The sequence below is a fragment of the Triticum aestivum genome, chromosome 3D (genome assembly GCF_018294505.1).
Source record: "Triticum aestivum cultivar Chinese Spring chromosome 3D, IWGSC CS RefSeq v2.1, whole genome shotgun sequence".
Classification (NCBI taxonomy): domain Eukaryota; kingdom Viridiplantae; phylum Streptophyta; class Magnoliopsida; order Poales; family Poaceae; genus Triticum; species Triticum aestivum.
Genome location: NC_057802.1, coordinates 541,052,259 through 541,074,452, shown reverse-complemented (window position 1 = coordinate 541,074,452; position 22,194 = coordinate 541,052,259). Strand labels below are relative to the sequence as shown.

Sequence of the window (22,194 nt, the reverse complement as noted above, 5' to 3'; positions counted from 1 at the left end):
TACTACCTTGACCAAGATAATCTAATCCCCACACCTTTTGATGTCTACCACTTCATACTTGAGGCTCCCGTTGAACAAGATGTCTACTCCATTGTTGTTTGCAGTTGTCCCCGTGTAGCACAGCTTCAAACCGGTATCTTAGGGGCTGTTTGGATTGCTACCAAAACTGTCCATGCCAAAAATTTGGCTAGCCCATGGAATTTGGTGGTTGTTTGGATCATTGCCAAATATTTGGCACGCCCAGCGACCAGGGTTTTTCCCCGTGTATTTTTTGCCAACGCGCGGGCAAGATGTGGGCAAGCAAAAGCTGCGCCAAAAAATTGGCGTGCTGTTCTTGGTGGGCCCTACATACGACGTAGTGGTACAATTGATATTTTTTTAAGGGATTCTGTAGGTTAAGACTGATTCTGTTAGCGGTAATCAATCGGTAACAAATCCCTTCGTGCTTCCGCGTGATTAGTAGATGCATGCAGCATCCTTCGAAAAGAAAGGAGTGCATGCAGCATCCTTCGAAAAGAAAGGAGTGCATGCAGCATGGCGTGCAGCACGGGATTTATGTTTCAACTTGCGATAATTGTGTGACATTGTTTTGGCATTTTTTTCTATATAGATTTGCATAATAGTTTTCTAATCTGTACATACTTCTCACTTCTAGATAATAGATGCATTTAAATATCTCCTTAAATGTTTTTCAAGTAGTATAATCATGGTACCAGTTGGTCACAAACCAAGCAAAGGCCTCTTTTGCCAAAATTTGGAGGATACCATGGCCCCAAACCAAACAACATCAGCTTGCCAAAATTTTGGTCATGCCTTTGCTTTGGTCATGCCAAAAGATTGGTGTGGCTAGCTGGGGCGTGAACCAAACACACCCTTATTGCCTCCTTTGCCTTTTGTCCCCTTCATTTGGTTTCTTGGGCATAAAGGATATCAATACCTCTCCTCACCACTGTATCAACTAGCTAGCTCCCGAAGCTTACCTGTCACGGTCCCTACATTCCAGCTAACTAAGTGAATCCTCTTAGGCTCGGCTAGTTTCCTTACCCTTCGCATTCGTCGAGTTAAATGTGAAGACCCTTGCTCATTTTTTTCACTACGCCCAGGCGTTGATGTAGCGCGCCACTAAGGATGCGACGACCCCACAACATAATATTGTAAATTATCTATACATGCCTAGGCAAGTTAATGATGTACAATTAGGTAGTCATAGAAGGCAAACAAAACATGTGTATGGACACCAGAAAACATGTTTCCTTGACTACATTGTCACACAACTAAGCATTTTATTCAGCATTGGAGAGTATGTGCTTAATAAATGAATATCACATGATGGAGCAAAAATTTACCTCCAGACAGTCATACATTGTATCCACCTCATGCAACATTTCCATATAGGTAGGAAAATATCTGTCAAATTCTTCATTGAACTGCGCAAAGCATAAAAGGGAACATATTGTGAAGAAAAACGAGCACCAGAAATAAGCCAAGTAACTTCTTTGAATGTGAGAATAAATTATAAAAAAAGCAAGAGAACTCACCTCCCAATTCCACACAAGGTACTTTGGAAAATCATTTGGAGCAGGCAAAGACGCGCGTATACGAAGATCCTCCTATTCCTTTTCAAACCAATCACTGAGTCCATCCGAACACGTCTTTCTGTTCTGCTGTTCACCCTTCATAATAGTAATCAGGTCAAACATACGTCATAGCAGAATTTATTACAGTGTTTGACTGACCTGAGCTTTGCTTGGAAAAGAAAAGGTTAATGCCAGTATACCAAAGCAACACAAATAGCTATATGGTTGTGAACTTGTGATTTATGTTAACTTTACAGAAATATCTCACAGCTCACATCATACTATATGAAGCTAAATGGAAAATCCAGGAGGACTCGCTATGTTGCTCGTGGATTATTGTGCACGTGATCACTAAGACATCATTAGATTTTGGACTTGAAAGTAAAACAATCACGGAAATGTCAATATGCGGTTTACTCAGAACCATCTAAAAGAATTGGTCCATCAGCAGCCAGTACTTAGCTAGATAACAATGAATCCACAAGCAGCCATGTCATGCCATTATCAAGAGTAGACCTTACAGCCACCAAATTCTAAAGACTGGAGAGAGGTATCTTTGGCAGAAAGCAATTACCAATTAGCACACAGAATTCCTGCTATTTACGAAAACAGAACACAAAAGAAATTTCCGTAACATTAGTGGCATATGGCTAGAACCCTTGAGATCACAAAAAATTACTAGTATACAATAGAAAGAAAGTGATACATTCTTAACTTGCCTGATTGTGCAAGTAAACGTCGTATATTTCCCGACAAAGGCCAACAACATCCTTCATAGAACTCACTTCTATGCTTGAACTTAACTCCGATCTTAACCATGAGATTCCACTTGGGGGACTCCTATCATCAAACCGGACAAGAGTTGGAAGCATTTCATTAAGAATAAACTGTTTCAGTCTCTCATCATCAGTAGCAACGGCAAGGCGGATCAATGCATGACAAAAGGGTAGTGCTTCCTTAGCTGCTTGATAATCCACCAAAGACCCAAACAAGGAGTACATGCTAAACCTCCCAAAGCAATTGTGAAGTAAAAGATACCTACAAGAAGCATTGCTGAGGAGTAAGTAAATGTGTAGAGATCACACACAGAAAGCACAACTGAATGACCGGAAATCATACCCCATAAGGGAGCTGGAAGATATGGATTTCAAGTCAGATTTTGGGCAATTCAACTGCGGAAGGCCGCTATTAAATTCTTCTGATGCTAAAACCCCGAGCAAATAAGATACAGAACGAGTGAATTTAAGCAGCAGCTCCACTTCTAATTTCTTGACTTTTTCTTCAGGTCCATAAAGATTGCCAAAGTAAGCTGGTACTTCAGCGCGTCCCTCGTGTATAAGACTGAGCCACGCATAACCAAAGATATCTTTACAGTAGAAAAATAAAGATTCCAACAACAACAACACCCATTTGTCCCAACATCCTCGAGGGCAACACCTGACTAATGGAATGAAGCTGAGCTGTATGAGTTTCCCCACATGATCAAATTCCATGGAGCTTATATCCATTGCAAGAGTATTTATGGAAAGAGAACAGTCCAATCCAAAAATTGATCTTTCAACAGACGCGTACAAGCCTATGATATTATACCTGCAACATTATACAAAATAACATCTTTCAAACACACCAACAATTGAAAGATCAGAGGGAAGCTGTCATCTGGCTAGGAGCAAATGCACTTTAGAACCTCCTTTCTAGGGTATTAAATACTGATTTGAACATAAACGCACAATTTAATGATACGGAAATCACTGATGCAACCAGAATACAATTTTATATCTCTGTTGAAACAATAGAATCGGTTTGACAAACAGCTGTGAAACAGCAGACTTACCCAGTTTCTCGAATTTCACGTAACCATGTTCCAATAGCATTCATCCTACGAACATCAACTCCATCATTGGCAGGTAAAGTATTATTCTCCTTCAGAAAAGTGGATATCTCATTGGTACTAATGAGTCTAGCTCTCCAAATAATTTCTGGCAGATCATAGCACTCAGACCGATCCATCCAAGCCATGTGTATAAAATGAAGGATCTGAAGTAAATGTGAAACATTGTAACTACATAATCACAATAATAAAACATGAAAAGCAACAATGTAAACTAGGGTAGTTTTCATAAGCATTTGAACAGAGTGAGTACCCCACAAAAATACCACTAGTTGTGTAACTGACAGACGGGGCCCATGCAGATACATCTTTGCAATACTAGTTTTTTTTTTAAGTAATTTTTCCTAGTTACTGTCTAAAAAAATCCAAAAAATTATATGGTGGTTTACTATCACAATCTGTAAGAAATGAAGTGTTGGTGGTAGTTATTTACCCGTAAGAGCAGGGCAAGCATTAGTTGTGGAAAGGTAGATGAGCACGGATAATTGGTAGTTGATGTTGGACGGCATTTTTCCTGTGTTCCCGTAGAATGTTCAATTTTGCTTCCTTTGATCTCCTCCTCAAATGACTTTACCAACAAACATATTGTCTCCCTAAATTGATCATTGCAAAGAAGACCAGTTAGACGATATGTATAATGCATGTATTCTTCGTTCCACTCTGGCTGGGTCCAAATTTTGTTCAAAGGTTTCAGTAGAGACAAAAGCAACTCCTCCTTACATTCAATCCTAGCAGACAAAAGGCATAAAATATGTTTTGCATCATGATCTGCAGTACTGAACTTTATTAGTGCACTTAATGTGACAACATGGGAGTGTAAAAGGATGTTATTTCCATTGTACCCAGGACAGGTCGTCACACTGACAAATGCTTCAGACAGGAGATTATGCTCCCAGCGAAGTAGCTCGGCCTCTTCTCGATAGTCCGGTGTTACTTTATACTTACCCTGCACCATCAATGACACTAGAACAGTCAAAAATGTAAATCCCTAGAGGAGCATAGCGAGCTATGATGGCTACTTTCAGTATCCAAACTAAAAAGCAAAACATAAGCTACAATGCGCTAATAAGATTCAGGATATTCAAAGAAAAATAAAACTTCCCCGCTCCCTGAACTCTGCAATGTACTTGTTAGATAATCCTATCAACCAACTAACCCAAAAGACAGATCTGTTAGGAAGAGGAGATATAATATATCTAACACGCCCCGTTCACATCCAACATGGATATGGAATGATCAACACCTCCCCTCACGCCCAACTTGGGAGGAGATAAATGATTGGGAGAAACGCGGGGACTGAGACTTGAACCCAAGACCTCAGGTCTGATACCATGTTAGATATTCCTATCAAACAACTATCCCAACTATACTTAACAACCCCCTCCCCTCTCTCTCTCTCACATCCAATGTGGATATGGATTGATCAACACCTCTGCTCACGCCCGTCTTGGGCGGGGATAAATGACTGGGAGAAATGCGGGAACTGAAACTTGAACCTAAGACCTTACGTTTGATATCATGTTAGAAAATTCTATCAACCAACTATCCCAAAAGACTGATCTATTACAAAGAGGAGATATAATATACTTTAACAGTATTGACTGCTAAAGAGGACTGCAATCTCTCCGCTTGGGCTCCATCCTTCCGTCAGCTTCCCTATTACCGAAAAAGGCTCCGCACCCCACCTTATAAATAAAAAGTCCAGAAACAGCCAGACCAACAAACCAAAACACAAAGGTCCACACTGGCAACCACAAGGGTTACCCAAACACAAAAGAAGGAAACACACACACACACCCAAGTTCACGAACGCGCTGGGGTCACAGCAAACAAGCCCACTAAAATTGAAGCTAGATGTTTATTTTAGTCCCTATTTGGGTGTTTCTTGCACCTCTCCAATGCTGGTTCTCTCCTCAATGGTCGCTGTAAACCCGTCATGCACCGCTGAGCATATGGATTTAGCCTGGGTGTGCATGTTTAGTTGGCAAGATGGAGCAGAAACTAACCTGTGACACAGGGAGGTCATCTGGAGCCAAGTCAATGGGAAAACATAAAGAAGTGTGCATATGGTGAGCCTGGATAAGGTGAAAACGAAGGTGTGATGTGCCCGTATATAAATTGATAAATATCAGAGTCCACACAAAACTAATTCAGCTATTTAGCCTTCAACAAGCCATCCAGTATTCACTCAGGTACACCATATCCACCAAACAACCCCATCACAGTACAAGTACACAGCCTAACTAGCTTGAGGGTGAGCTCTGTGGCTCTGCCTCCTGCTTTCCCTGTTCGTAGCGCCGAGTAGAAACAGACCAGTGTGTAGCTTTGGGTTAAGGGGGAAATGAAATCGAACCGGTATGACTTGCGGGGTGACAAGGTGGGTAATTTTCGGCAAACATCTGCCCTCAGCGCGATGGAAGCTGGGGTCGAGCTGCTGTGAGATTTGCACTGCGTAAAATTTGTTGCGTCTGCAGATTCTGTGGTGAAAACGCCCCCTTGGTTGGCTTTCAGCTTTTTCACAGCAGGAATGGGTGCAAAAGCTGAACCAAAGGCACCCTAACTCTTACAGGCCAGGTTACAACAAGTCCTAAGGCCCATACATGTTACAAGGTAGGCCAGATCCCATTCGTTTAGGAATTTTGCAGTTTCATAACTAAGAAACTTGACATATTAATTTTCAAACACCTACAGGACTTGTTGCATGTGTATTTATTGTAACTCCGAAAATAAATATTTTAAGAATCACTTGATTTTTTTTTAAGAGGTAATTCAGCAACCACAAGTCCAAATATGCCAAACAAACAAGAAGAGAATGGAGAGGTTAACAATATGCTTACCAGCCATTTTGGCACAAAAGATTCAGTGGGTCTTACTAAATCACCAGTAGCATTACTCTGAACAGGATCATACCTGTTGATCATGCTCTCGACCACGACCATCCAAAAAGTTAATTGGCGGACCCTGATAAAAGATAGGCAACAAGATAAACATATCTTACTGACGGATAGGCAAAGTATCACACGCAACTCCAAATACCTGCAAACAAGCACAGAAGAAACAAATCAAATGACAAAAACGAGGAAGGAACATTTCCCCCCTAACGCAGCTGTAGCACTGCTTGATGGAAACCGATCGATGGGGGCAGCTAACCAGTCTACCAAATAAAAATCTACCAAATCAGACGCATCTCCAAACACACTCTGTTCTACGATACGAACCTCAACCCACCTCAATCTAAGTAGATGCTACCAATATCAGCACGCCATGAGTTATAGCTAGCTAAGCGGCACCATCATCGATCATCGATCACGCCATGAGTTATAGGGTATATATTAATAAATGTAGGAATGCTGTGATTTTCCAGGCAAATTTCACAACAGCCATACTATTGTAATGATGAAGTAGTGACCGAAGTAAGATGGAGCGTGGAGTTGCAGATGCAGATACAGATGTAGATGCAGTAAATCAGCAAACAAGTACTACTCGTCTACTAACTCTATCTGGACAGAACTCCCTGTGAGAGTAAACAGAGATGATGACTATGTCCCAAGGAATAACCTGCATCATCTCGAAGCCATAGTGCCGGACTTGAGGAGGAAGATCCTTCCCAAGCAGCTTGAGCGACGCCTTCACCAACAAAACGACGTACACGTCTCCCCCCTATAACATACGTACCAGATAATTACACAGCATCCCCAGATCAATCGGTTGAAAAAACGAAATCTCGAAGCGAAATCTAGAGAATAGCGGGGGAGTTCGGGCGGAGGAGGTTGAGGACCAACAGGATCGGGCAATGCAGAGGCGGCGGGCACGCTAGAGTCGAGATCGACGGCGTCGCCGGAGGGTTCCTCCTCCGCCGCCGCCGCCTTCGTAGAGGCCGCGCCATCCATGGGGCTTCCGGCCCGTGGATGATGCTTCTAGAAGTTTCTGCAGGGATAAGGAGTTCAAGCGCAGAGACAGATTATGGACTTACGGTCCCTGCTTCCTCCGGCCTAAATTTGAGTTCAGAAAATATATAATCAGATATTATGATGGATTATTTGCCCCATTTTACTTCTAACTCTCATCATTTGCCCCTAAGATCGACGGGTGGGAACGGGGCCACTTTCCATTAGGACAACCCTCAGACAAATCTAAATGATCCAAATCCCCCATCTTGATGATGAGTTTTAGGTACTTTCTTTATCTAGGTTTATTAATCTCCTCATATTTTGGATCAACTTTTAGTCATTGATTTCACTAATAATATACTCTCTTCGTCCCAAATTACTTGATGAAGGATTAATAAACCTAGATGAAGAAAGTATCATTTAAAACAGAGAGTGCCTAAAATTAAACATCTAGAGATCGAAGTTGATTAAACAGCAAGTACCCTTGCAACACCTTCCCAGCGAACGTGTGCCATGTGATGTTCTTAGCCGTCACCACGTGTCCCAGGCTGGTCGCACTTGTGAAAACATTTTTTTTCATGTGTTTTTCTTCTTCAAGATTTCGGATTTTGCTTGGTTTTCTTTAGGGTTTGGAGGGGAGAGAATCGATTTTTCTATTTTCCTTGCGTGAATCACTCTGTGTGAAAAGTGAAAAGCACAACTGTGTTTATCATAATTGTGCTTTTCAAAAAAGTGAAAAAGATAGTTGTGCTTTCTGTGTGCTTATCGAAAAGTGAAAAGCGCATCGCCGTGAGTGCTTCCTGAAAAGGTGAAAAAGGAAAAAAAATCTTTTTTGTTTCCAATTTGTTTTTGTTTTCGGTAGTTTTGGAAAAAGTTTCTTTCTAAAGTTTTCACTTTTTTTTTCATATTCTGGGTATTTGGGGGAAACGATCATCCAAGCCTATTAACATGCAACTATTTCAAGAATTTCAATGCGAGAAACGCAACATGAAAACGGTTCATAATTTGGATGGACGATTCAAGCGATAAAACGCTTCGAAAAAACGAATCTAGAAAGACATAAAACTCACAGTTTGTGAGTTGTGACAAGTATAGCACATGCAGTGCGTCACTTGTCACCACCTCAAGGAGTGAAAGTGTCCTTTGCAAGAGGTCTCCCTTCGTTTTGAGGAATTTAGGAGGAATTCTGTAGGATAGATTTCTAAGAAAAAATTCCTTTGAAATCCTTTGGTCTGTAGGAAATGAATCATATTTAACATTACCCTAGACTTTATAGAAAAAATCCTATGTGAACCAAAGGACATCTCTTTAAATATTCCTATTTGTAGAATTTGAGGTACATGACATCATATTTCCTACAAGTTTAATATTCCTATGATATTTTATCCTATAAACCAAAGGAGGCCTTAACTAGTGGTTTTGAATAAGTAGCGGTCAACCCCATAGACAACTACATAATTCCGACCAACAACTAGCCCGTAGACAAACTGAAAAAAAAAATACAAACAAAACTAGTCCATTGGCGCGGGGGACAAGAAACAATATCCGGTGGCGGTGGCAGTCCTCGACGAGCTCGTCGTCGTCATGGCCATGACCGCCCGGGCTGGCGCAGCACTTTCGGCACATCTTGTCGGCGAAGAGCAGCGGCGTGGTGTTCACCACGAGCGAGAGCAGTGCAGAGAAGCTGAAGGCGATGGTGGCGTTCCTGGTGCGCCTGCAGAACGTGATGGGAAGGAATCCTACCATCATCGGGAAAATGATCCCCGATGCAGATCGCTTGAAGTACTGCAGGAGCTGCTTGTCAACTGTTGAGTACTGCGACCGCTTCGTCAAATCTAACGGCCCAGACTGCTGCACAACACGCAAGGGAATAGTTATAACCGTGTGTAGACTGGTCCCTATATATTACATCAAGTTACAATTTGTACAAATACACACAGCTAAATATAGGTAGTACTGCATAGTCATTTTTTCATCGCAGAGAGCTAAAATAGGGCAAATCTAATGAGGCAAACGGGAATACCATGTTCCTCTGTAATGCCAAACGTAAACTGAGACTATTCCAAAACAGTATTGAATGTGCTTATGTGGTGTCAATCGATGTAGAAGCGGGTTCTACTCTCCTTTCCGAAAAATCCAGTCTTGAATGTGCCGATATGGTGTACAACGGGAAACCAACCAATGATCTTAGTTGTCTCTCCGGTGTTGCTTTCCTATGAACAACAACACTGGATTACGGCGATCTTCATAGAGGTCCCCGACCTGCAGCATATATCAAATTCGAAGATTACGGGCGTAATAATACTTGGCGCCGATGGGCATATGCATACCAACAAAGCATAATAGCGCATCACAAAAGGATACTAACCTGACCAGCTCGAGCTCCCAGCTCGTACCTACCGGATGTCAGCTGCCTCTCGGGCAAGATCATGATGATATTCAGACCTTCACCATTCCTGCCATATATATATGCAGCATCGAATAGTACGTAGTATCTAATAGCGCCATCATACATTATGCATCCAATCTGAATAAGAAAATGCATCTCTCTCTCTTTCTCTGTTGACATGTCGTTCCTAACACAACTTGCATACTTTTGAGCCCATTTTCTAAGGCGCAACGCATAAGTCTTGCATAGTATATGAAGCAACCGAACGGCAAGAGTGCAGCATTTTGGGCGGTTAAGAGGATTAGCATATGGTCCCTAATCCTTAGATTCTTAATATTAAACATACTACTAGGAATGCAACTCGATCATGTCGATCTTATTGACAACAGGACAAGGTTGTTCAACTATTATAAATACCACCACTACTATTCGTGCCAACAAGCATCACATATGATGACAATAAATCGATGTTGTATGGCAGCACCACAACAATCAAGTGAAATTGTCAATGGGCTTTGCAACTTGAACAGTCTGGAACAGAAATAAACTGCTTTGACAAGTCCTAAATTAACCATCATGAATTAGATTTTGAGTAAAATGTATACAAAACCCTAAAACTACAATGGGTGTGTCATTTTGGTCCTGTAAGTATGAAAATTCACACCTAGGTCCTTACGGAGTCATCAAGTGGTTCACTGTAGGTCCTACTCAGGTCTAACCAAGTCCTGTGTCTCATTGACTGCGGACAGAGACGAGGCCAAATGGAGCTTGGAGGAGTCTGGAAGATCGAGAGGGCGAGGTGATGGGGCAAATGGAACCAACACTTTGAGGTGATGTCGATGGTGGAACCGCATAGCTAGGGTGAAACTCCGGTGGTTGCCAACATGAGGGTGGGTGACGACGACGGTGGTAGAAAGTGGATACGAGGCTTCTATTGCGGAACATGTAATCAATAAAAGGGAAACACAAAGGTGGGCGATGGGGTCATGTAGGTGCAAAAGAATTGCTAGGGAGCTTAGCAGAGAAAGAAATTGGAGGTTACAAACAATTGTTGGTGTTGAAGGAGGAACACCGAATTTTGACTATGTAGTTGATGATCCCCAAGTTTGATCGGGGGTTTCATTTGCCATGTTGTGGCACATCATTGGCGCGAAAGAATCTGGCGGCGTTGTCATGGTGGAGGAGATTGAAGGTGGATGTCTTCGTGTTGTAGGAGATTAAGGCAAGGGTCATGGGCCTCGGCGAGCCCACGAGCAACAACATGGCCTCCACCTCATTGTTCCTCTCAATCACCTTCCATGCCTCCACCCAAGTCATCCTCTTTGTTCCCTCCTATCCATGGCAAAACCAACTTCTGACTTGTCGTTGTCGCTCCCGACGAGCTTTGGTTGGAGGAAACCAATGAAAGGTTCGAGAAATACGACTCATATAACTTATGAGGTCATCTGGGCTTATTTTTACCACCCGTCTATTAGCCCCAGCTTAGGTTCACTATTTTCAAATGCGCATTTTCATACTTGTAGGGCCCACTTGTCGTTGAAAGGGTACATAAGTCCATAACAAGGGTGCACACAAGGGTATTATATATAAGAAAAAAAAGAGTGTGGTATTCTGTAGGTCGAGCCACATGGTACCCCTTATCTTAGCCATCCATTTCTACATCGCGATCCATGCAGGCATATTTATCCTTTTGTTTCTCCCAAACCAAACAAAATATAAACTTCAAACTTTGCAGGACAACAAAACATTCTAACTACAACGTGAGAAAAAACTTTCGGATTTTTCATCCATTTTAAATGCTTAAAAATAAAATTTTAATAAAAAAAAGTCTCATGTTACATATTTATGCCGGACCAAAAAATCTGATAGTTTTTTCACACATTGAAGTTCTAAAGTTTTTTTGATCTGCAAAGTTTGAATTCCGTATATTGTTTCATTTGAGAGAGAGAGAAAAAAATAAATAAATAAATAAACTATATAGTAAATTCGTTGGAGAGCACATATCTCAAAGCAATGTTGGAGGGGTGAGGATAAGGGGTTCCATGTAGCTCGACCTCCACAACAACTTTCCGGCAAAAATAAGTGTGTTTGAATACAAAAACATTTTAGTTGAGTTAGCAAACCCTGTAGTTTGTTTACACTTGCAATGGCACTTAAATAAGTGGATAATGCACGACTCAAAATGTTCATGCATTATCCCAACGCGGCCTTTACCACACTTGTAGTTTGTATATGCGGTTGCAATGCCAGTGCAATCAACTGTCCATGCATTATCTCAACGAGAACATACAAAACACTTGCAGGCCGACCACGAACAGAGCATAACCTCTGCTGATCTCTCTCTCTCTTAGAAAAAAAACTCCGCAGCCAACGCGGATACCACAGGAACTGCGTTCCGGGCACATGCTCTCCGCCTACCAGATCAGAGAAACGTATTATGGAAAGTCCTCTCGCACGTCTAGACGGCTAGACCTCATCCGCACTTGGTTCAACCCTGGCAGCATTTCCCCCGGTACCATGAGACGTCTTGTAACTGCTGAGCATTGTTTCTACATGGTGTACATCAACGAAGTCGCAGGACAGATGTCGCCCGTCAGGCTTTGCTCCCTTGACCGTCAAAATTTTCACAACATCGCTCTTACCTGAAAAGCTGCAAACCCAGTAAATTAGTAATGAGCTTATTAAAATTACTGCCATTCTTAAGAAGCAAATATATAGGTGCTTGCAAAGTTTGGTGGTCAAATAACATTCGACGAGCTTTGCACAAAAAGAAAATTACAAAATCTACTCAAACAGTGCACATATATTTTGAGTAATTTTTGGTGATTTTTTTTACAGAGCTCCTCGAATGTTATTTGACATCCAAACTTTGCAAACACCTATAACATTTGTTCATAACTATTACCACAAAGTTTCAGAACTTTTTTGAAAAGTTTTGATATGTTTTCTTGCGGGGTATAGCCGGGGTGTAGTGTGGTGGGTGTAGCCACTGCTTTCCCATAGAGAAGAAACATCCGGTCTTAAGCATTCATATTTGTTGAAGACAAGTAGGGAGAACGTGCTTGAGCAATTGAATGCATGCATGTCGTAGAAATATAATAAGGATGCCAACCTGTGGTAGCTGATATCCACTATGTGAGATATCTTTGTTTCAAAATTATTCTTCATTGCATTCTTTGCTGCAGTTGATAAGTCTCCCGAATACAGCAATGCGTAGGCATTTTTCTGCAATTTTCAAAAGGACACGACAAATAATCCAATATCCGTCAGTCTTATTGTCTTAAGCATCATCATATACCAAATTTACACTTATTACAAGAACAATATTTCTTTTCAGATTCACCATGGGAAGTTCAAATTTTGAAATGAAATAACCTAGAGACCTAAGGAATTCATGTGTGCCACTCATAATTCATTTACAGTTAAGAGAGAATATTTATCACCTTTTTATGTAGAAAAATAACCCTATGCTTCTCATTCCAGTCCACGCGCTGCATCATGTTGAGTTTATAAAAATCCTTTAGGGCAATGCAAGCTGCACAACAAGTTATTAATATGAGCCAATTATTCTTGGAAATGAATCTTCTAAATTATTTCAGTTAAAGAACATGTATGCAACCAATGGCGATCAAAGATCATCGTTTACCGACATGGTGGTCACAGTTCAGTAACTGAAGTAATCTAGATGACCCATCTCCCCCGCATATGAAACTTATACTCTTGCTACCTGCCTACCTTGATTTCATTATTTTAAGAATGAAAGCCCTTACAGGCTAGAACAAAAAAAAATACACTTTCAAGATGTGTATCAACTTATCTTGGCATCTAAGATTGACGAATAAATTCCACCTTAGACAACACTTAGGCAACACAAAAGATAGACAAAACTTTGGCAACACAAAAGAGTTAAGATAGACAAAATAAATGTTAATGGTTTCTGAAGCATTAGTAAGACATCCTATATGAATACGGTTGCAAATACCGCTCGCAACCATTCTTGCAAACACAGTTGATAAGGCGAGGGTATAGTCAGAGCGCACTTGATATGAATTGCATTATGACCCTTTATAAACCAAATAGGAAAATAAGTGCTGAAAAAGCATTAAGAGAAAGGATGTTGAGTTATGTACAAAGTTATTGGGAAAAACAAGTGAAGTTTTTGGAAGATATAATATATTGTCTCAAGAAACTAAGGAGGATCAAGTGACAAACTCATACTCTTATCTGTTGGGGAACGTAGTAATTTCAAAAAAATTCCTACGCACACGCAAGATCATGGTGATGCATAGCAACGAGAGGGGAGAGTGTGTCCACGTACCCTCGTAGACCGTAAGCGGAAGCGTTAGCACAACGCGGTTGATGTAGTTATACGTTTTCACGATCCGACCGATCCAAGTACCGAACGTACGGCACCTCCGAGTTCAGCACACGTTTAGCTCGATGACGTCCCACGAACTCCGATCCAGCAGAGCTTTGCGGGAGTGTTCCGTCAGCACGACGGCGTGATGATGGTATTGATGATGCTACCGACGCAGGGCTTCGCCTAAGCACCGCTACGATATTACCGAGGTGGAATATGGTGGAGGGGGGCACCGCACACGGCTAAGAGATCAATGATCAATTGTTGTGTCTAGAGGTGCCCCCCTGCCCCCGTATATAAAGGAGCAAGGGGGGAGGCGAACGGCCAAGGAGGAGGGCGCGCCAAGGGGGGGAGTCCTACTCCCACCGGGAGTAGGACTCCACCTTCCCTTGTTGGGGTAGGAGAGGGGAAGGAAGGGAGGGAGGAGAGGAAGGAAAGGGGGGGCGCTGCCCCCCCTCCTTGTCCAATTCGGACTAGAGGGGGAGGGGGCGCGCGGCCTGCCCTGGCCGCCCCTCCTCTTCTCCACTAGGGCCCATGAGGCCCAATAAACCCCCGGGGGGGGTTCCGGTAACCCCTTGGTACTCCGGTATATATATGTCCGAAACCATTCCGGTGTCCGAACATAGTCATCCAATATATCGATCTTTACGTCTCGACCATTTCGAGACTCCTCGTCATGTCCGTGATCATATCCGGAACTCCGAAGTACCTTCGGTACATCAAAACACAAAAATTCATAATACCGATCGTCACCGAACTTTAAGCGTGCGGACCCTACGGGTTCGAGAACTATGTAGACACGAACGAGACACGTTTCCGGTCAATAACCAATAGCGGAACCTGGATGCTCATATTGGTTCCCACATATTCTACGAAGATCTTTATCGGTCAAACCGCATAACAACAATACGTTGTTCCCTTTGTCATCGGTATGTTACTTGCCCGAGATTCGATCGTCGGTATCTCAATACCTAGTTCAATCTCGTTACTGGCAAGTCTCTTTACTCGTTCTGTAATGCATCATCCCGCAACTAACTCATTAGTTACATTGCTTGCAAGGCTTATAGTGATGTGCATTACCGATAGGGCCCAGAGATACCTCTTCGACAATCGGAGTGACAAATCCTAATCTCGAAATACGTCAACTCAACAATTACCTTCGGAGACACCTGTAGAGCACCTTTATAATCACCCAGTTATGTTGTGACGTTTGATAGCACACAAAGTGTTCCTCCGGTAAGCGGGAGTTACATAATCTCATAGTCATAGGAACATGTATAAGTCATGAAGAAAGCAATAGCAACATATTAAATGATCAAGTGCTAAGCTAACGGAATGGGTCATGTCAATCACATCATTCTTCTAATGATGTGATCCCATTGATCAAATGATAACTCATATCTATGGTTAGGAAACTCAACCATCTTTGATCAATGAGCTAGTCAAGTAGAGGCATACTAGTGCCACTATGTTTGTCTATGTATTCACACAAGTATTATGTTTCCGGTTAATACAATTCTAGCATGAATAATAAACATTTATCATGATATGAGGAAATAAATAATAACTTTATTATTGCCTCTAGGGCATATTTCCTTTATTATCTGCATTTGACATTTTGATGGATCAAATTAAATTTGATTTTAGCTAAAATATGTAAATAGTTTTTATGGGCACTACGCTCTTAAAATAATCAGTAGAAAATGACTTTATAATCTAATTATTGCTACTAGAAAAGAAAGTTTTAACTGTGTCGTAATATTAACCGAGTTTTCCAAACATGACCCTAAGCACATTAGATAGATTCATGATAGCACAATTCTGCAAATGAGCTCTTAGGCGAAAGAGCATCGACTTACTTTATCATAGTGTCATGACTTTGTTCATGACCATGAGCATGATGCATGATATCAATACTGATATATCGCTAGCAATATATAGGAAGATCAGTCATATGAATAAACATTTATATCCACATCCAATATTTCCGAGATGGTTTTGGATGAGGTCATGGATAATAGTGGCTTCGAACAATTAAGTGCATGAAAGCAGTAGATTTATGATGTGGGAGTTCATAATTGATAATAAGATCCCACTCCGTTAATCACATCAAGATATTAGTGATAAGTGATTGATGCATTTGGGATATTATTAATCATAGACAAGTGTAAAGAGATTGTACGCTCATTCGATGTCTTCTTTTTCCAATTGTCACTGTTGGGATTGTGTGAAATGCCATTGTTTATCTTCCAATAGTCGAATTAATTTAACAAGGACTTTGCTGGCATCTTTCAGAAATCCTATATGAATAAGTCAAGGAAAAAAAGAATAGGAGCAAGGGATTGGATTCCACTTGCAAACAAAAAAGGTGAGCATGATCGACGACACATTAATTGCATTAGATCCCTTCTATCACTGCCAAACATGATCATGATCAATCGAATACAAGTCAGAATAGGAAACATAAGTTTGTACCAAAATAGGAAAGGTAAGTTTGTACCAATGTTACTTATTATATTCGCTAGATTCCATATGAATCCAGTTCTGGATGTAAACACAAAGCATGTAGTGATCATGTAGGAAAAAAATCTCCTAAAAGGAAGGTAACAACCTCCAGGCCTTTGCATACTAGGATACACATATCCAAATTATTAATATAAAAATGCCATACATCAAGGCTAAGACATCAACTTACAACAAGAGCATATGAAGCTAACAAACCATGCTTCATATTTGAGTATTTCTATGTATCAACACATTCGAAAAAGAAACATGTCATGTTTATGAACTCAGACATTTTTTCCTCGGACGATATTACTGGTAACCGATCAGTGACCAACTACCATTCACCCCCAAGAAACATTGGTACCGGTCGAAAATACTTTGATAAATTTGATGCGGTAAGGCTTCTCGTTGGACATCCTTTCACCGATTGATGTGTCTTTTAACCATTTGTAGGCCCCAACTGCAAATATCTAATAGACTTGATCGACTCTCTACAATCCAACAACTGTTCGAGTGTTGTGGCTTAACATGAAAGATACATTATGAGTCGGTTTTAGAATAAAATAGGGGATAAAAGAATGGTTGAAAGTTTTTTTGCCGTGCCAACGTATCTTATAAGAAGAGTTTTTTTAGACGGTCTGTACGGAGAGTTGACCAGGATACGCGCACATAGTCTCCACGCCAACATCGAGACGGCCATGCCATGCCAGCGGCTTGTCGTCGACTAAATCACTAGAATGGAGTCTAACCACCACTTGGCAGCGCCATAAGTAAACGGAAGAAACTGGGTTGGAAGTAGATGAGTTCGAAATCGGCCCCAAGAGACTTTTTTCTCAACAACAACAAAATGACGTGGACAATTACAATTTGAGTTTGGGGGTTTAGAACAGCTTAACGTGGGAACGATGTCAGGAAACCACACCAACAACAAACATAGTTTCTACACAGTAAGCCATTTATCCATAAGTCGGTATCATTCCCCTGCAGAAGTGTTGTGTATCTAGAACTATTTAGCATCAAATCCAATTTGCATCGATAAAATAAACCCAAATTCCAGTAGTAAATGAATAATTGCAAATTTGTGTGGGTACAAGATTAGAATAACTTCAAAATAACTGACATAATTTTGTATTTTTTCTGACCAGAAAAATACATAAAAAAGAAAGGAGGTACAATTTTTTTGGGATTTGTGATTAAAGAAGAAAACAGGGTTCTGTTGAATTTCAAGTATTCAGTTTCATCAATAAGATACGGAGACTTGCTTCACATTTAGAATTGCACAAAAAAAGACTTTTTATCGGAGAGAGGTCTACGGAAGACTTTTGGGAAGAACTGAAAAGTGAAACAATATTTAGAGAAGAAAGCTGAACAGAAATCGGAGGCATGGTGACAACTGACAAGAGAAACTAACCGTGACCCAAGCGGTTTGATGCTGCCGTGCACACGTTCTTCCACATAATCTCCCTCCACGGGTGGATCTTCCAGGCGCGGGACGTGGCAGACGACGCACAGCAGCTTCGGCTCCGCTCCAGCGGCCGCGGGCATCACCATCCACCTCTTCATCTTCTCGACAGACGACAACCAGCTGCTCATCTTCCCGATCGGTTGCCTTCTTCGATCTGCGGAAGAGAGTTAAGAGGATCGCTCCTAAATGATGAAGCAGGGAAAAACTGAGACGCTGAGACGCAATCAAAACTTCAGACGAAGCCTTCTCCATGAAGCAAGCCATGACCGTGTCTTTCTTTCTTGAGGGAGAAGACAAAAGGAACCACGCGTTCTCCACATATCCACGCGGGCTTCGATGTCGACAGCCTAACTGGATCAACGCGGTGCCTGAGCAATATCAGCTGAAGCCACGGCTCTCTTGCATGGCCTCTTGATCTCTAACAATTCGGGTGGGGTGCAACAGAATGGTCGTCCACTCGGACTCGGCAGAGCGATTCGGATTTTGCGACAGGCGGTCAATGCCCGGTGGTATCTCGTATGGCCGCCAGAGGCGGAGGCAGTAGGGGAAGGGCCAGTATTCCTTGCAAAGATCATCCCAACCTCACCAGGTTGCGGCAAGCGGCGCGTTGCATTTGCGCCACTTGTCGCAACCTGAGAGTTTTCTTTTTTTTCGTAGGTTCGGTTATTCAAAACGTTTTATCTCTTAAATCGTGCGTCCAAATCTCGAATCATTTTCATCGTTGGATTCCTCACATCGAGATCTTCAAAACTAGATCTCATGTTGATAAGTTTTGATGAACTTTTTTTCATGAAAAAAACTGTAGAAAAAACCAAACCGGAAACACGGAGCTTTCTCCCTTCCGAAAGAAGCACGCCCGTGCCTCTTACGAAATCACAACCGTACCTCTCGCAGAAGCAAAACCATGACTCTCGCGAAAGGAAAAAAATAGAGAAAATGCGGGTTTTTTTCGTTTCCGAGGAGGCATGGCTGTAACTCTCGCAAAAGCACAAACGTACCTCTCGCGGTTAGCGCTCAAGACGGTGATTCTTGCTTAAAAAAGGGCTAAAGCACTCCAGCTTCGAAGCTGGAGTTTGCAACTTCAAAACTACAGGTTTTAGCCCTCCTGCTGGGTGGGCGCTTCCTTCGTCTATCGTATGTCTCGCTTGGCTTCGTCCCGAACCAAGGAGGCATGATGGCGAAAGAAAAAGAAACAGAAAACGCGTCTTTTTTCTGTTTCCGAGGGGCACGGCTGTGACTCTCGTGAAAGCACAACCGTGCCTCTCGTGGAAGCAAAACCGTGACTCTCGCGGAAGAAACTAAAACAGAAAACACGTTTTTTTCGTTTTTGAGAGGCATGGCCGTGACTCTCGCGAAAGCAAAATCGTGCCTCTCGCGGAAACAAAACCGTGACTCCCACGAAAGAAAAAAAAAATAAAAGAAAACGCGTTTTTTTCGTTTGGCGGAAGCAAAACCGTAACTGTTGCGAAAGGAAACGAAAAAAAAGAAACGCCTTTTTTCCCGTTTCCGAGAAGCATGGCCGTGACTCTCGCGAAAGCAAAACCGTGCCTCTCACGGAAGCAAAACCGTGACTCTCTCGAAAGGGAAAAAAAAGAAAACACGTTTTTTGGCGTAATTTTTTTATCGAAAAGCTAAGGAAGATGGGGGAAACCAAAACGTCAAAAAAAACCCGAAAAAAAACGTCTTAAAAGCGGAAAACGTGTGCGAAAAAATAAAAAAAAATCTGGAAGGAGCGTCCAGAGCGCGACACGTGGCGAATGGCTAAGAGCGCGCCAAGTGGCGTTGATCGTTGCGAGGCTTTCGAAAGAACACTCGTTAATTAGTTGCTCACAATAGTTTAGGCATAATTATTATCCGGCCATCAGGCCATTAGCAAAGATATGCATGGGCTAAACTCATGTCAAGCCCAAAACGCAAGAAGGGCCGAGGGCCAAGGCTGCATACCACGGGTGCTCCTATACGGCGCTGGGCCCATTCAGTCAACTGGCGCCTGGCGCCTGCAGCAGCGTCTTACTGGGCCGGCCCACGAGCGCGCAACGCCAGCGAAGCGCTTAAGCGCCCATTCAGTCAACTGGCGCCTGGCGCCTGCAGCAGCGTCTTACTGGGCCGGCCCACGAGCGCGCAACGCCAGCGAACAAAAATTCCAAGAAAAAAGTTGCAGCGCACACGATTCGAACTCACACCTATGCATTCTAAACCAGCTCGGCTAACCACTAGAGCTGCCTAGTACTTGTGGTAATTACTACCTCGGCAGTAATTAAGGACAATATGGGTTGCGCGGTTCCAAAAAAATGAGTTCACAGATTAAGAAAAGTTTGCGATTTTTTTTCGAAAAAGAAAAGGCTCACGTATTCATAGAAGTTCACAAAATAATGAAAAAGTTCACAGATTTGAAAAAGTTCAAGAAAATTGAATAAAGTTCACTAATTTGAGAAAAAAGTTAAAAAAATTCATCATATTGAAAAAAAGTTCATAGTTTTTGAAAAAAGTTCATCGGATTTGAAAAAAAGTTCATCAGATTTGAAAACAATTTCATCAATGTTTTAAAAGAGGTCATCATATTGAAAAAAAGTTCATAGTTTTTGAAAAAAATTCATCGGATTTAAAAAAAAGTTCATCGGATTTGAAAAAAGTTCATCGATTTTGAAAAATGTTCATGGGTTTTTAAAAAGTTCATCGAATTTTTTAAAAACCGTGCACTAAAGGAAACAAAGAAAAAAGAAAAAACGTTCCGAAAAGAAAAAAAGAAAAAGAACAAAACATAACAAAACCGTTCTGAATAAAAATAGGAAAAAGGAATCGTTGTAAGAAGAGAAGGGTGAAGAAGAAGTATTCGAGCAAGTAACATAATGTAGTGGAGTGGTTAGTGCATGTGGCAAACGACTGTGATGTCGTGGGATCGATTCCCATCGAAAGCGCACCTTTTTTTCGCCCGAGGTATTATTGTCCACCGACTACAGGTTCATAAACGCTTTTATATTAGTTTATAGAGGGAGTAGTTGTCACTCGTCAGTTTGATTCAACAAATCAATTGATCGACTGTTAGTACTTACTACTTAGTGGTTAGTGGCTTGGTATATTTTGGCACTTGTCAGATCAATTCCAGATTACATATCTGCTTTGTACTAATATAAGAAATTCATAGGTCATGAGGAAGAGGAAGACACCACCGATAAGTAATTTTTTCAAGCCAATTGCTTCAAACTCTACAGTTGAAAATGCAAATGCAACCGTGGAGGTCGATGTCACAGAGCAACCCACTGATCATAATGTCCCCAATCTCAGTTCAGTTGATATGCCACCCCCCGAGAAAATGTTGAGGCATATGTAGAAGTAGAAGTTCTAGGACAACAAAGAATCGGAAGCACACCATTCGAGCGAGACCCTGGAAAGCGCAAACAGATTTGGGAACTCCCTCTTGATAAGCAAAATGAAGCACGCCAATTCTATATTTCTGAAGGACGATACATGCCATACATGAGAGAGTATCCATATAATGATGATCCACCAACATCGTCGGCGTTTCCAGTACAGTTGGTTCAAGGATTTTGAATGGCTCGAGTTTTCACCTTACACAAAGCGTGCATATTGCTTCCATTGTTATTTCCTCTTCTCAAGAAAGCCGATTGGGAAGTGCGGCTCAGAAACATTTACTGTTTTGGGCTTTGATAGGTGGAAGAAGGTGAATAATGGGAAAGAGTGTGCTTTTTTTTAACTCATATGGGTAAAGATGCTGGTTCAGCCCATAACTTCTCAGTTCGTTGTCATGATAACTTTAAAAACAGCATGACTCATATTGATAAGGCGTTTGGGAAAGCATCTGCAAAAACGATTTTAGATGCAAGGCTAAGGCTCAAAGTTACAATTGATTCCATCCGGTAAGCAATATTTTTCTTCCATCTTCTGTTACAATAATTAAAATATTGTATGTTTTAGTATCCTAACAAAACAATTATATGATATGATGCATGTGGTTAACATTCCAGGCTTGTACTTTTAGAGGGCATGATGAATCTCCGGGATCCATTAACCGGGGTTCCTAGAACTGGTAAAACTTTTGGCTTCTTATAACAAGGAGGTGAAAGATGTTGTCTTGCAAAATGCTCCTAGAAATGCA

The 22,194-nt window shown here is 41.6% G+C and overlaps 3 protein-coding genes across 5 annotated transcripts in view; all 3 read right to left on the bottom strand.

Moving 5' to 3' along the window:
* LOC123080327 (uncharacterized) overlaps nt 1-1,673 on the bottom strand; it is a 32,883-nt gene extending 31,210 nt beyond the window's left edge. For both annotated transcript variants that reach the window (XM_044503237.1, XM_044503236.1), the window contains exons 1-2: nt 1,539-1,673; nt 1,347-1,427 (exon numbers count right to left, since the gene is read on the bottom strand). In XM_044503237.1, coding sequence (XP_044359172.1) covers nt 1,347-1,391 — 45 coding nt within the window. In that variant the 5' untranslated portion in view covers nt 1,392-1,427; nt 1,539-1,673. The remainder of the gene's footprint in view (nt 1-1,346; nt 1,428-1,538) is intronic.
* Nucleotides 1,674-2,201: 528 nt separating this feature from the next.
* On the bottom strand, nt 2,202-7,448 carry LOC123080325 (protein HASTY 1-like). Of its 2 annotated transcripts, XM_044503235.1 has the most exons (8): nt 7,251-7,448; nt 7,027-7,128; nt 6,379-6,429; nt 4,311-4,414; nt 3,902-4,196; nt 3,412-3,614; nt 2,697-3,167; nt 2,202-2,615 (listed from the first exon to the last, which is right to left on the bottom strand). In XM_044503235.1, the coding sequence occupies exons 1-8, from the start codon at nt 7,356-7,358 to the stop codon at nt 2,288-2,290; spliced, it is 1,662 nt and encodes a 553-aa protein (XP_044359170.1). In that variant the 5' UTR covers nt 7,359-7,448; the 3' UTR covers nt 2,202-2,287. The 2 variants fall into 2 exon arrangements, with proteins under 2 accessions (XP_044359170.1, XP_044359169.1); XM_044503234.1 differs by having other exon boundaries at nt 3,902-4,414.
* A 4,417-nt stretch (nt 7,449-11,865) lies between these two features.
* LOC123080324 (uncharacterized) lies at nt 11,866-18,491 on the bottom strand. The gene is made up of 4 exons (XM_044503233.1): nt 18,024-18,491; nt 13,191-13,282; nt 12,860-12,972; nt 11,866-12,397 (listed from the first exon to the last, which is right to left on the bottom strand). The coding sequence occupies exons 1-4, from the start codon at nt 18,067-18,069 to the stop codon at nt 12,214-12,216; spliced, it is 435 nt and encodes a 144-aa protein (XP_044359168.1). The 5' UTR covers nt 18,070-18,491; the 3' UTR covers nt 11,866-12,213.
* Between the last annotated feature and the right edge of the window lie 3,703 nt (nt 18,492-22,194).

Coding starts and splice junctions, on each gene's coding strand:
- LOC123080324 (XM_044503233.1), bottom strand. CDS start 18,069: ATGTGGAAGAACGTGTGCACGGCAGCATCAAACCGCTTGGGTCACG. Junction 12,973..13,190: donor TTATTTTTCTACATAAAAAG/GTGATAAATATT, acceptor TGAAAATTGCAG/AAAAATGCCTACGCATTGCT. Junction 12,398..12,859: donor GTGGATATCAGCTACCACAG/GTTGGCATCCTT, acceptor CTGGGTTTGCAG/CTTTTCAGGTAAGAGCGATG.
- LOC123080325 (XM_044503234.1), bottom strand. CDS start 7,358: ATGGATGGCGCGGCCTCTACGAAGGCGGCGGCGGCGGAGGAGGAACCC. Junction 7,129..7,250: donor CCTCTGCATTGCCCGATCCT/GTTGGTCCTCAA, acceptor CGTATGTTATAG/GGGGGAGACGTGTACGTCGT. Junction 3,168..3,411: donor CGTGAAATTCGAGAAACTGG/GTAAGTCTGCTG, acceptor ATAATGTTGCAG/GTATAATATCATAGGCTTGT.